This window comes from Taurulus bubalis (genome assembly GCF_910589615.1).
Source record: "Taurulus bubalis genome assembly, chromosome: 16".
In the NCBI taxonomy this organism is placed as follows: Eukaryota; Metazoa; Chordata; class Actinopteri; order Perciformes; family Cottidae; genus Taurulus; species Taurulus bubalis.
In genome coordinates, this window is record NC_136604.1 from 18,379,600 (window position 1) to 18,395,179 (window position 15,580).

The 15,580-nt window shown below is 41.9% G+C and overlaps 1 protein-coding gene across 2 annotated transcripts in view; it reads left to right on the forward strand.

The window, feature by feature from the left end:
- LOC306748986 (adenylate cyclase type 2-like) overlaps positions 1–15,580 on the forward strand; it is a gene marked incomplete at both ends in the record, with an annotated part of 51,523 nt that overhangs the window by 17,393 nt on the left and 18,550 nt on the right. For both annotated transcript variants that reach the window (XM_079232224.1, XM_079232225.1), the window contains 7 exons: positions 3,480–3,628; positions 5,113–5,224; positions 6,729–6,856; positions 9,573–9,731; positions 10,636–10,768; positions 15,186–15,359; positions 15,452–15,492. In XM_079232224.1, coding sequence (XP_079088350.1) covers positions 3,480–3,628; positions 5,113–5,224; positions 6,729–6,856; positions 9,573–9,731; positions 10,636–10,768; positions 15,186–15,359; positions 15,452–15,492 — 896 coding nt within the window. The remainder of the gene's footprint in view (positions 1–3,479; positions 3,629–5,112; positions 5,225–6,728; positions 6,857–9,572; positions 9,732–10,635; positions 10,769–15,185; positions 15,360–15,451; positions 15,493–15,580) is intronic.

Genomic DNA, 15,580 nt, shown 5'->3' on the forward strand with positions numbered 1-15,580 from the left:
GAAGAAAAAATAGAAAAAAATCTGGTTCTGAGAGTATTACGAACTGTAAATTGTTTTCTTTGCCAATAAAATGTATTACAATCTGAATTACATTGTATTGGCTGTCAATCATGATGGAAGAGTAGACAAGTTAAGTTACAGCATGTCCACCATCTCTTGTGGGGGTTATGCATTAAGCCATTTGTGGTGCCCTTACCATATTGTGCCTCATATACTGTACATGTTAGACCCAGTGACAGGCTGGCATGAAATGGCTTGCATAATACTTAGTAAGGAGGCCATAATAATTTTTGACTCATGCCTGAAGTTAAGTTTCTCCAGCTCTCCCCAGGTTGGCAAACAAAGCATCTCAAAATGCATCAGATTGATGCTTTAAAATATGGAATATTTACATTTTTCTTACGGGGGAGCATGCCCCGGACCCCGAACTATGATCATAGTTTGTCAGCTTCTCGACGAGTCACTGCCCCCCCCCCCCGGGCCCCTCTCACCTTTTTCATCCCTGACCCGTTTTCATGCCTGGAACATGGTCACATGGAACAAGTCAGCAGCTCGTAGCTAACGCCGCTAACAGCACAAACTACAGCACATTTTCAGACAGAGCTGACAGTGTTTTCCTGAGGGGGCTGTGCTGTATCCGCCGTATGAGAGCCGTGCAGAGCGGCGGCAGTGAGCTAACCAGTGGTGCACGTTAATAAGCACTCTACTAAAAGCACATGCGGCGGCCCGACTATGTCAACAAAGCAAGGAGACACTTAGCTCTCCTTCTCCTGGTGTTGTTATCTATCTCATATATATATATATTTGCTGCTATGAATATTGTGTATTGCTCCTTCAAGAACAACTATATAGAAGTAGACAATCTTCTCCCCGATGGTCTCGTTGCTTATGTAGGTCGTACAGAGGTATCAGTATTAACAGATGACATTTACAAGTTCCTCGTATTAACTTTAACTTGTTAATGTCTATGTATACTTTAAGCAAAGAGTTTTATAATCTCAATGGGACCTATCCTAATAAAGCTTTTAAAAACTGGCTAACACACTAAGCTAATATAGTGAACATTATAAACCTGCTACACATCAGGTTGTTAGCATTGTCAGCACACTGGCTCACACTTGGCTGTAGAATCCTTGTTCTTCTCGTCTCATTCTCAGAGCCACACATACCATAAGAGCCCAAATTAATTTAATTTATCCCCAAAATACTTCTGAGTTTTGTCAGGGATGAGAAGTTGATAAGTCGGTCATGTCTAAAGAGGCATTATACGCTGACATTTGCTTGACATTAGCGTCTTTGCTGACATTAGCCATTCTCTCCGACCAGGGAAATGACACATGAAATTATACATTAATAAGTGGTGGTCCACTCAGTAGGGACTAGCTAGGGTTATCTTTTAAGTATTTTCTTACTAATGAAATGCATCATTTATCATCACTATATCCTTTATATATGGAATTAGAAGTAGACGAGCATGTATAAATATTACAAATATCTCATAATGTGCAAATATATATGAAATGTATTCTCATTTAAATTATTTATGACATGTTATATATGCCATTTATTGTACAAATGGGCAGAAATATGTGATATATATATATATATATATATATATATATATATATATATATATATATATATATATATATATATATATATATATATAACATTTTTAATTTGTCATTTGAATTCAGTTGTAAAAGATGTATTACCACATTTTTGTTACACATTTTTTGCTTATAGATTGTTTTTGAATAATAGGATATATTTGTCTTTCATGACAATCTTTCTGTTTGATTTGTTCGTGTGTGCGCAAATGCCAGTGCAAAACTAAGCTAATCTCAACAGCTGAATACGGATCCCTTTGGTTCTTTAATCAAACATGATTAATAAAGCTACATCTCTTCCGGCTATTATACCCCCTCTGCATGCTCAAAGTAGGGTTCATATTGCTTCAGTGCTGCATAAGTAAATAAGTGCGGGTGGTGTGGATTTCTATTTTTATCTTCTCCCCCCAATCCCCCAACCCTTGTCTCTACTTAATTTGCTGCTGTGTTTTAGGAAATGAGCCTGTGGTGTGTGAACAATGTAATGACCCTCTCTGCTGTGAGCCGCATTTATGAGTCACCCCCCCCTCGGGCAGCTATTCGCTCTCTCTATTATGCACACACACTCGCGCACACACACACTCACACACAAGCTCACACACACGGTGTCCGATGTGGATGGTGCTTCAGAAATTGAACTTCAGTTAAGAATATATCAACTTTCTAGAACATCAACAGTAAATTGAAGTACAAATCCGAGTGGCACGCCTTAGAAAAGGAATACTTACACGACTACGCTACAAGGTGCTCAACATCATAAATAGATTATTTCTAAGTCTACCTGACAAGTTTGTTTCTCTGATGTTTCACCTGTAGGATCAAAGCGAATCTATTGCTTTCCTCTCCACGCTGCGATGTGGAGGAAGAGAAGATAACGGCTCAGCCTCGGTCAACCTTCTGTACTCGGCTGAAAAATTACCCCAAAGAACCATAATTAAGGAAATCTATTGAGGAGGTTAAATATTCGCTCTGGACGATAACGGCTATTTTTACATTGCAGTATTAGAGAAAAGAACATTATAGAAAAGTAGCATGTTTGTTTTCTGACGTACTGAACTGTCCTCGCCAGTTAGAGACAAATAACCATGGTAACCGGAGCCCAACGTCACGGGGACCAAAAGATGATTTGTGTTTTCTGAACTAATAAACGAAACAAAAACATGAAGCTTAGCAAAGTTAAATCTTATGCTAACACTTCAATTCAAGCGCTATTGACGTTGCATTGCGGTCCGTCATTGTCTGTTATGAACGTCATTACCACATTGCATTGTGGGAGTTTGGGTATTGTGTTCCATTTCATTCTATTTTGTTAAAGCCTCACTAGAAAAACAAGGAGGATGAAGTGGAGCTGAGTGGGCTTTTATTTTGTTCTACTATATTGTTTTCTATTCTATTGTGTTCTGTTTTACTGTAATCATGTTAAGAGAGGATTTCACAACAATCACCTTTTTTCACCTTGTATTTTGTTTTTCTTTTATTTGAATCTCCAAATAACCTCTTACACAGCACACCTTGTGTAACTGTACGAATCCTGCTTCTACGTAATCCAATCAACTCTGAATGAGCAAGAGCACTTTATTATATATAATTATCACCTGTTGCTATGTTTTTTTCTTTGACTCACACTGGACAAGTCCTGTTATGAGTTAGAAATACAAAAAAAACAAAAAGGAGATGAATATTTCCAGCCACATTAGCTCAAAAAACCAAGCGTCCTGCAGGTCGTAGTGTAAATCTAACAAGTTTATTCTATCACTATTACCATATAAACGTGTAAAGCCAAATATTTGTTCATTTTTCACAGTTGCTTGCTGCTTCCCTCTGCCTCGTCTGGCTTTCATCCGAACCTTCCCCTCTCTCTGCCCTCAGGAGCGCTTACTGTTATCCTTACTGCCGGCTCATATCGCTAGGGTGATGAAAGCCGAGATCATCCAGAGGCTGCAGGGACCCAACTTCGGTCGAACTGAGAGCACCAACAACTTCCACAACCTCTACGTGCAGCGGCACACCAACGTCAGGTCGGGACTCCTTCTCCTTCACCTGAGCCTCCAGCAAATTAATGCTTATTATTTTCGGTCTCCTCCCGTCGCTGCTCATCTCGTCGTTTTTTCTCCTCCCCTCTCTACCGGCACTCACGTTTGGATTGCTCCTATGCTCTGTGCTCCTCTCGTCCCACTTCAATTCCTCCACTCTTCTTTTTCATTTCTTGTCATCTTCACTGCATCCCATCTTCTTATTCCTTTTCATTTCTATGGCCAAATTCAATTCAGAGTTAATCCACCTCGATTGCACTCTGAGGTCACTCTGTTCTTGGCAACATCCTCCTCTATATTGTGGAAGTCCTTAGGAACAAATCAGGGATAACCATAAGAGCCTCTATATAGAATGTCCCCTAGAAATGTTTTCTCCAATACAACATATCACTGTGTCCCTCTTAAGGAAGACTCATATGTGTGTTTGTGTGGGTGAGTGTGTGCTCATGTTCATCTGGCTATTATCCTTCCAGTAATAACAGATTCTCACATGGTCTAGCTCACAGGTAAGAGGACAATCTGCCCCGAACAAACAACTCACACCCAAGGACATGTGGCAGCGTGACTCCTCTGGGACCCTCCCACACTCGTTAGTGGAGAGCTACAGCCTCGTAATACTCGCTCTTTGGTTAGATTGAAAGATTGAAAGACCATTCCTTCTCTTTGGTGAACGTGCTTTTAAAGTGTTTGCACCCTCATGTTGGTGTGAGCTACAGATTCACTCTAAACTAGATTATGTTATAGGTATGGATGCTTTTAAAAACGGCATTAAAGAAATACCTCACCCTTAAAATAACCATTTGTACATCAAATCACTCCCAGCGTGTTACCTTGTATTCTTGCTTTTCTTAACCGTGAACAAGAAGAATCCTTCATTTGAGGACTTCCTTGAAAAAACGATTTTAAATCTCGATGAGAGTATCCTGATAAAATATTTAAAAGAAGTGTGTGCTGACTCGTGATATTTATGAGGAGCTGGAGACATAATATGTGAAATGCTGTTTTTATGCATTTCTTTATTTTTTAAATATGATGTAATGTAAAATAATAATAGGGAAGAAAGTGCACATGATTCAGAAAAAGCAGCTGAGGTGCACGATTCATTAAAGTTAGCGGCACTCTGGATTTGTGCTGGAACCAATATAAAAAAAGTTGTGTTGCATTATAAATTTGTTATTGTATTTGAAACCTGAGCACACAAATGTGTCTTCTTTCATTTCTAGTTTGTCAAGAATCTTCTGCAGTAAAATGTTTCATCTAATAGACAAGTTAATTCAAGTGCAACAAGTTCTCCGTATCCATGTTACTCTTATTAATAAAATGGCCCCCAAGGAAGAAAATCGTTACACCTCTTCATATGTAATACAATGAAAAACTAAGTATGAAATCCATAGTGATATTTGATGGTTGAGTAATGCAATAATGTGATATGAACTGTGCTTTGTGTTGTTTCTTCTCGTCTTGTGCAGCATTCTGTATGCCGACATTGTGGGTTTCACGAGGCTGGCCAGTGACTGCTCCCCAGGGGAACTTGTGCATATGCTGAATGAACTTTTCGGCAAGTTTGACCAGATTGCAAAGGTAACTCGAGACGAAGCCCATGTATATGTCAGTCTTCATACCCAGGGACAGTGTGTCCGCTTAAGTTGAAAACATTCACAGCAGAAATGGATGAAACATGAAAGGAGAAAGATCCTTCCATAGTAAACCACTAATGGCCGTATAAACCATACAAAAACAAGCATCACAAACCCCTTAACTCCTCGAGCCGCCATGAATCAGTGCAATTCTTGCAAAATCAGACGAAATTGTGCCGGTTCCCCAGAAACTCCTTCAGCTCAGAGTTGAAGAGCTCCTCGCCCGGCAGCAGCAGCTGGAGCAGAGCTTCGCCTCGCTGCCCCACCAGTCCTCTCTTGGAGCTCAACAACGACAGCCCGCTGCTGGAGGCCCAGGCTGTACTGCCGTACTGCTGGTATATATGACACAGGAGAACCAGAACCAGGACGGCCTGGAGCCGACTGTCAGACTCTGCTGCAGCGGAATTAGAGGTTTTCTCAACTTTAGTACTAGGAAACGAGGTAGTACAAACGAGGTAGTGTGTAAACCTTGTACAAATATCTTTCTCAATACCCAAGTTCACATGTGTGTACATGGAGATTGTATTGCTTGCGTGAGTTTTGTGTGCGCATGCGCAGGTAGTAAGGCGTGTTGTAACGGGTATATTAAACCTTTTAGGGCTATAGAGGGACTAACAGGTTTACACACACTACCTCGTTTGTACGAGGCGCCGCCAGAATGAAAGCAAAATTAAAGTTTTGCGTAGTTGCTTTAATGGAGAAATTAAGGATGTTTAGAATAATGTGTTTTGACACAATAACAGTGCTTTGAGCTAATGTTACCTGGCCTCCATAACAACTGACCTCATTTGAATGGTGTGCACAGAATACAAATAAAAACAAGAAGAGAGAGCGGGATCCGTCTTGTGTCGTCAATCAGACGAAGCGCAGCCTTGAAATGGATGCTTTCTCTGTCCTGCGGCCAGCGTCGGCCTCCGTACCGTACCTCAGCAGAGCGCTGAGCGCGTTAGCAGCCGCGGGGTTGCAGCAGTGTGGGCTGGTCAGAGTGCATCTCGTGTCTCGTGGGTACTCTGTTATTCGGGTCTCAACAGTTGAGTCAGGCTCTCTCAGCTTTGTGTCCAGCAGCTCTGTCGTCCTGCGTGACGAAGCCGCCGTTATATAAACTTATAAACCCGGTCCAGAGACGAGCTGTTGTACATCCCACATGTGGAATGAGAGCTAATGTGTTATGTGTGTGGGTGTATGACTTTTGGGCTTGATGGATGTGACTGTGTGTGTGTGTGTGGAGGGGGGGGAGGGAGAGAGAGAGAGAGGGAGGGAGAGAGAGGGAGAGAGGGAGAGAGAGGGAGAGAGAGAGAGAGAGGGAGGGAGAGAATGAAAAATGTCATTTTCTAAATTAAATAGTGAACTGGTAATTTTAGAAAGATTATGGAGTTTGATGATGAATGTACAATTATTCCTGTTTCCCCCTCATTACCTCTCTCTTTCTCTCTCTCGCTCTCTTTAAGGAAAATGAGTGCATGCGAATCAAGATCCTGGGAGATTGTTACTACTGTGTGTCTGGTCTGCCTGAGTCGCTGCCTCACCACGCCAGGAACTGCGTGAAGATGGGCTTGGATATGTGTGAGGCCATCAAGTAAAATACCAGATCTTTCTCTTTCTCCCTCTCTCTCGTTCTCTCTCTCTCTCTCTCTCACCCACTCACACACACACACACACATACACAAACAAACACGAGCGAAAACACAAACAAACACGCCCGTCAAACAGATTGAGCAGAAGGAATGCCAGACTTGATTTCAGCTCTGTTTGAACTCCACAGTAAACACAATGTGAACTCATTATGATAAGCCTCCTGACTAAACAAACAAAATGTTCAAACAAATGAAAAAGTATTCTTTCCCCCTCCCTAAGCTCTCTGTCGCTTTCACGTTTTACAGAACAATATGTTTTGCCGGCCGGCACTGACCTTTAATCACAATCAGATTAAAGATGCCATTTGGTGTCGTCCACCTCTGACATGATGAAGCAGAGTCTGTATCAGTGCTGTTGTTGAGGATTTTTCGACCCAGACGACAATTAAATTCTGGAGGAAACATGTGATATATTTCACAAAATACAATTCTGGTAACTGGCAGCATTAGCAGTCTGTAAACGGCTAACTCAAATGTTCAGCATTTTGGTGAATAAACAGTTCCAGCTCATACAATTGTTTTATATCCCGGCCTGTACCCAATGTATTTTTCGTTACTTTACATTAAAAACGTCTATTGAGGTGAATAGAGCTTTGAATGTCTGTAGTCATATTAATAAAGACCCACATCACTACTACACAGCCACCACTGGAATTTAATTTGACAAATAGTATAATTCTGATGTTAGTGTTGCCTAATCTGTATCTGTAACTGTGCAGACATACTGGGTTCAAACTGAATGAATAGACATGCACACAAAAGGGCTGAGCAGCATTCAAACATTGATTTAGTATCCAAGTGTCAACGTTACCAACGAAGCTTTGAAGCTTTTAACTGGTGCAGCTCTCACTCCTCTGTTTGTGTAAATGAGATGCAATGTGTTAATGTATTAGATGGAATGGGATCCACTGGACAATCAGATGGTACATCTCAAGGGTTTTATGCTGATACAATAAATTTGAGCTTCAGAAATACGCTTTTGAACTTCAGAAAGATCCAGGCTAGTTGTTTCCTCCCGCTTCCATATTTTATGCTAAGCTAGGCTAACCTCGTCCTGGCTCTGTACTCAACTTTGCGATTGGTATCTTCTCATCTCACTCTTGGAAAGAAACAAATGAGCACATTTTACAAAACATGTTGAACCCCTCCTTTAACACTCTGGGGTCTGGGTTCATTTTCTTGATTTTACATCATTTTTAAATGTCTCTTTTTAAAGTCACTTGCATATGATACATACATACAAAAATTACAGAAGAATCTCAGCTATCTATATAATGAGGCACCATTGTCCCAAGGCACAAGTGTAAAGAGAAAATATGACTAAAGCTGAAAAATGTAATCTTGATTTTGGAAATTGTTCATATTTGTTGTGAAAACATAACTTTACTCATGTGGTATAGCGGTTTTGGTGATGGAAATTGGTTTACCAAAGGTCTTAGGTTCACAAAAGCAGTGGAATATATGAATAAAATGGTAGACACATGTAGATAAATGTCAAAAACCAAATTTATTATTATATGGTGGGGGGGGATGATGAGGTGTGGCTGGCTTTGAGGCCTGCTATGGTGATGTGTTGGCAGGCAGACGGACAGGGAGACTGCTGCAGCGATGCTGCATGTTGTCCTCTGGACCCTCACAGCTCTGAATCCACTCTGTAAAATACATTAATACAAGTCAGTATGAGTTCACTGAAATAAAGTTAACGGTGATAGAGACAACAGTTGATTACCAACCGTTCATAGCTGTAGTCGGCTATCTCCGTTAGCTCTCGTTAGCTCGCGCCGTGTTAGCAGCACCTAACGTGACATAAACACTACTGTCGTAACGATTAACGGAGATCCAGCACTACTGGTCGTACTAAGTTCACTGTAAGAAAGTTAACGGTGATCGGTACAACAGTTGAGTATGCACCGTTCAGTCGTAGACACGAAAGAGACATCCAAAACGGGGCTATCTAGTGACGCGCTAACGCCAAGCTATCGTCAACAAACACACGTTAGTTACGGTCTTACAAACACATAATGGAGGTTCAACACTACTGGTCGTACTAAGTTCACTGTAAGAGAGTTAACGGTGATAGAGACAACAGTTGAGCATGCACCGTTCAGTCGTAGACACGTAAGGAAACATCCAAAACGGGGCTATCTAGTGACGCGCTAACGCCAAGCTATCGTCAACAAACACACGTAAGTTATGGTCTTACAAACACATAATGGAGGTCCAACACTACTGGTCGTACTAAGTTCACTGTAAGAGAGTTGACGGTGATAGGGGCAACAATTGATTACTCACCGTTCAGTCTCACAGAAACGCTGTAGCCAGCTATCTGGCCCGTTAGCTCCGGGTAGCTCCTTGTTAGCGAATCCTTCAGGCACTGGAGCTGCGCCGTCTGTCCCCCTCCAATATATTTGCTCAGGACTCTTTGCTTGGCATCTTCTGACTCACATTGAAGCTTTGCACACGTCGTAAGACACGTCAATGTTTAGATGCTCAGACGCGGAAGTGGAAACCATATCCGCCAGATTTTAAACCATATCTCTGTGACGTATTATTGTGATGATAGAATTTTATTAAAAACTTAAACACCTGCCCGGCCGCGTCGACGCGGGCCCCGCCCCCAAAGGGTTAAAGGTGAATTCTGCTCTGCACTCTCAACAGGAAGGTCCGAGATGCCACTGGAGTCGATATCAACATGCGTGTTGGCGTTCATTCTGGGAACGTCCTGTGCGGCGTGATCGGCCTACGCAAGTGGCAATATGACGTGTGGTCACATGACGTAACGCTAGCCAATCACATGGAGGCCGGAGGTGTGCCAGGGTAAGATATAACCTATTCTTCAGATAGTGTCACAATCAATCTGCGGCTTTCCAAATCCTTTTAATTATTGTGCGGTTGGCAACCGGTTGCGAGTATTTGTCTGTAACGCTTTGGGATTTGATTAACACGTCCTGCTCTCTTGGTGATAAATGCTGAGTTGCGAATTCCCAATGTGGCATTAAGTCTCAGTGAGCTTCTCCCAGTGGCCACCAGCGTCATTATCTTGAGTTTCACCCTTAAAGGAACAAGGTACTCACTCAGTAATCATTATGAAATATCAAAGTTCGGCCAGGCCAACCTAAAAAAAGAAGTGTTCATGCCAGTATCAGTTTTCTAAAATCAATGTTGGCTGAACCCCAGTGAACCATCTCCATGAATCCAAAATATGAAGACACACCTGAGGAAAGAACATGTTCATGTGCTGCAGCAGCACCGAGAACAGGCACGATCAACAATCAGCTGAAAGTATTTATATTTACTTGATTTATGCATGTTTACAGACTGACATGGAACATGTGATCTATATCTGCTCTAATTCTACCCCGTTATAACCATTGTAGTCAATTACAGCCATTTCATTTGACCGGTCGGCTCCACATTGGTTATTTGGGCAGCAGGTCTGCCATAGCACCGTAACAATCATGGGGAAATTGGCTAGTGGAAAATAAGCTCTCTCCCTGGTGCCACTACGCTGTCTCACTGGGCTGCTAATGGTCGTGTCCCCTCTTACGCTGAAAGGTATTTGAAAAAATATGAAAACACATCTCCATCCCGCTCTGTTTGCATGAGCAACAAACAAAGCTGAAGAGGCAGAGTTGCAGGTTCTTGGAGAGAGATGTTAATGTCACAAGCTCTTAGCCTCTCTCATCATCCATCCTTTCATCCCTTCTTGTCTCAACTTCAGAAGGGTCCACATCTCTTCTGTGACGTTGGAGCATTTGAAGGGCTCATATAAGGTGGAGCCCGGAGACGGACAGAGCCGAGACTCCTACCTTAAAGAACACGGAGTGGTCACCTACCTGGTCATCAACCCCAAGGTCAGACACCAGCAGCGACACGGTCTGAAACACATAAAAGTTAGAATGCACCGTTAAAGAGGTTACTGTATCCATAAAACGTGTAAGGTGACATAGTCGTCATGACATAACCCATTGGTTTGGGTCTTGAGTTTTCAAGCCTTGAGTTCAGCATTTTGGCCGTCGCCAGCTTGGGTTTTGTCTGTCGCCAGCTTTGTTTTTTTGCAACCAGTAAAAGAAAGTACTGTAGAGATGCCTCTTGTAGAGGTAGCAACCTGTCAACCCTCTTTTATGGTCTATTTTACTCCAAATGGGACCATAATTTACTGAATGAACAGCATGCTGTATTGAAGAAGCTCATGTTTACAATCAAGAAAGAAAAGAAAAGTTTAGAAATCAAGACCCGGTTACTCCAGATAATACAGACCCTGTTGTGAGCAGTTTCATGTCGAAACTGTGGTTAAAAAATAAATACATGAACTGTGTATACATGAATAGTACATGCAACTATTTTTGAAGTTTGATATATTGAGAAAACTCCCAACTTTTCAAGCTAAGGGCACTCAGAGAAGGCTGTTTACATAAGTGATATAATAAATAAATAATGCGTGTATCCGCCCTGTGATTCGGATCTGATCCAAAATGTTACGGGTTCTTCCTTGGCCCTCGACCAAGATTATAAAATCACAGTGGGGTCAAAGCTGAAATCAAGAATATTGTTTTATCAGTTTATAAAAAGTTGATGTTTCCCACAGGGCAGCAAATATATTATATTCACTCCCACATTATATTCTACACGTATTTTTATATATGATGCAGTTTGAATATTCACATGTAGTCGTCAGTTTGCAGCATCAGCCACTCCTTTTATAAGGACGTGACTTGGGTTTTAATGTAATTTATACTAGATATAATGAGCTAGAATGCAAAAATACGGGGTTCTACTTTCACCAATACCAATTATCCCACGCCACCTTCTCATCCTGCCAAGTGCACGCTAAGCAGCTTAACAATATGACATGATGTCAAGTGTTGGGAAATACTTTGAGAGCCCAGTGAAATGATGAAGGTATCTTATCGAATGAGCGACCTCTCTGCAGGTGTTCAGGCAGCCGCTCTGCTGAGCGAAGATCATGTTTGAAGTGAAGTCTCTTTCCACTGATCGAGTCGCTGTGCGGTCGAATCGGGACAGAGAGGGCCGGGACATTTAAGAGCTCTGCCTCTTCTGTGAACTTTCTGCTGAGAACATCTCTATATAGACTGTGTTGCTGGCACTCCATTCTGTGCTCAATGTGCCTTGGCTTGGCAAACGGAAAACCAGGCTTGACGGTCCTCTGCCGTTCTAATCCCTTCATAACTTGGCGAAGATGCACCCACCCCCTTAAATATCTCCACCAAGGCCTTCATTTTCTCTCCTCCGGGCACCCTGTGTTGCTTCCATAGACCTCGGGGGGTTCTGAGTGGCATCTCCTTTCTGAAGAATTAAGGCCTTTATGCTTTTCCAGTGCATCTTTTGAAAATGCCACCACTGACTTAAAAAAAGCCGCGGCTTCTTTTCAGCATTGATTCCTCCAAATCTGATCCTTTGGCTCCTTTTCTGTCTTCTGACTCCTCTCCAGAGAGCGCGACCATAAAAATCAGTAGCTTTCCCTTGAAGTCATCACATCACTTTAAACACAGAGAGCCGATTCCCAACTCTATAATATTCTATCTAGAGCTGGGACATTAAAAAGTTCACCAGGCCTCCATAGAAGTGACGACATAATGAATGAAGCATGTTTAGTTTGACACTGTTGTGATTGTCATCCATCAGAATGTCAGTATGTCTGTATGTCTGACAAACATATTTTAAACATTTGTCAGTGAGCAACGTGTTTCCAAGATCTGCTCTGCTGAGTTGTTGTAACTCCATCAGCTGTGGTTTTAGCTGTGGAGAAGATGTGATTTCGTCGATCAACAAGCTGCATCTCATTAGCTGCCTTCTTGAGAGCGCTCTGCAGTATAACTCTGCATTTCACGACAGATTGGCACTTTGCATGTTTTCCCAACTTCTTTTCTGGCGTCCCATTTATGAATGCAGAGTGGCAACACTTGAGAAGAGAGAGCAAAGATTCGGTCGCTCCATCCTGACAGTAACTAAGTAAAGCAGCAGTTTAGGCCTCACCCACCTTCTTATAACATTATTACTTTATAGAAGGGCTTTATAAATCTGTGGAAAGGTGCTACGCTATATCTTTTATCTACTGTAAAAGAAAGCTTTACAATATCAGATATTGGAAAAAAGGCTGTGGGTGCTCGTTGGTATTTATAAGTAGCCCTGAATGGATTTTAAAGATGGAGTATAAGTAAGAGTATGGATCACAGGAGGCGTCAATCCCGCAATCATTGGTATTGATTAGTGATATCAGAGCGGTTCAGCACACCCGCGGGAAATGAACACCACCGCTACGTTCTTTTTCTTTCTCATAATAGGCCTATGTGCCATAGTCACAATACCTGTCTATATTAATGGAACAAGGAACATTATCTGACTAATCCTCCCAGATGTTACTCCAATTTGGCATAATCGCTCACTTTCACTGCTGTATGGCTTTTTTTGGTTTGTCAGACAGAAGCACTCGGCATACAGAACAGACCAAAATAAAAGGCAAGCGGCATCGTTCTCTTAAATTGTTTCATGTCGCTCAAAACACTGACAGAAAAGTCACAGATTTCAAGAGCTGTCACCTTCGCCATTTGTTCAAAGTACCTGCTTTAGTTCTTTCTACTTTGTTATAGACTGCTGTTGCAATATACATTTTTTATATATATATATATAACTTTGAAGATCAGCTTGGTCAGAAATGCAGGTTTTTGTATTACCAGGTTAATGTGCTCTAAATGGGAACTTCTCTCTGTGTGTTAATAACTTTTGGTCCCAAAGAAATAATGTATTTTTACTCCAAAAGATAATTAAAAACAAATGTTCTCGTGTTTTTTAATGCTGCTGGTATTGACTGAATTCACCTGTATGTCTCTCTAACACACCCTCTTGAAAACGTCTGCTCTGATTGGCCGTTTGAGGCTGGCTTCAAAACTGAGTCAATCCCACATGTTAAAAGACCCAACTGGCCAGCAGAAATGTTTCCAGCCTTAAAAAAAATGCTGGTGTCTATTGCTGATTGTAAAGGGGTGGTTTTATTGTATAACTCACCCCTTAAAATTGTATTAAGGCTTGAAGTTCAGCGTAACTGAGGGTGTGGCCGCCTTAAATGACACATGGATGGTTTAGTCTCTGGTCGCTCGCCGCTCAGCTCCACAGACAATCCACCTCTTTACCCATTTTTGGATTAGCCCGGCGGCTTCCGAGATGGAGACGGCCGGAGCCACCCACTCTGAGTTTGGAGAATACATTCATTATGTATCTTTAATATAATCCATCCATTCGTGGATTAAGCGCCTTTAAACTTTCACAGTATTTATTTCGCCCCTGGATCTGCTTTATGATAAATAAAAGACATGGAAATGGAACTTCAAAACTGTCTGAATCTGAGGTGTTAAAGTGAGGCTATGCATCTGTTGAATGAAACATGGCAAAGTCTTCCTCTCAGAAGTGAAAATTGGATTTCATAAGTAATAAAACTAGGGCTGCAACAACGAATTGATAAAATCGATTAGCAAAAGTGTTGGCAACGAATTTCATTATCGATTCGTTGTGTCCCGCGATTATTACGGCAGTCATAAAGTCGCGGAGAAAAAAAAAAGAGCCGAGCAGAGCCGCCAGCGTGTCTGAGATTGGAGTGAGAGACTGAGAAACGCTGAGGTTGTGATCTTAGCAAAAATAGAACATCTTGGATGTGACGTGTCGAGTCTTAGCCAATCAGCGTTAAGATGTCTACAGCGGCTTCATTTCCCTCAAGCTAGCTATCGCGTTAGCTAACGTGTTTGGGTTGTGTATTGTCGTTAAAGTTACATTATGTTCATTATGTTATGTTTTAATCTAATTTGTTTAATTAACAGCTCAGGGATGTTCAAGGAGCAACCTGTTTGTGCTTTCTGAACATGTTTTGCACTGTGAATTTGCACTGTCATTTCTGTTTTTGAACAAAGGGTTGGAAATTAATGTTTTTTTGCTTTTTTATCCGATTCATCGATTAATCGAAAAAAATAATCAACCGATTAATCGATTATTAAAATAATGGTTAGTTGCAGCCCTAAATAAAACCATTCAATATACTCCGGGGTTTTTGCTATTAGATTTAGGTATAACAGACTTTTCAGGGTCATTTCACTGACTCGTAATCGTCCACTGTGGACACAGTGACCACTGTGGACACAGTGACCACTGTTCAAGCAGATGTGACATGGTCTGCCTCTGTTGGGTCAGTCAACCCGCAACTAAATCCCTCATGTCAATGTTCAGCTGTGTCTTTCTCTATCCCTGTTTGGTTTCCCCCAGACTGAGAGGCACAGCCCTCTGCTGGGCGTTCGCTCTCGTCCCTCGGACGGTGGCAAGATGAGGGCGTCTGTCCGAATGACCCGATACCTAGAGTCCTGGGGCGCTGCGAAACCCTTCGCCAACCTCCACCATAGAGACAGCATGACCACAGACAACGGCAAGATCAACACAACTGTAAGTGGGCTCCAATGCAGTGCTCCCCGTCTCTCAAAAGCACACGCGTATACGCAGATATCGGTCATGAATAGGTCTGATTCCCGTTTCAGGACGTTCCAATGGGGCAGTACCACTTCCAGAGACGAGAAAGGTGAGCGTGGACTCATTTCATCACACATATACGTGAACGTTTTCATTACTCTGTCTCCATGTTTGAATGTGTCCTCCCCCTTCCTTTG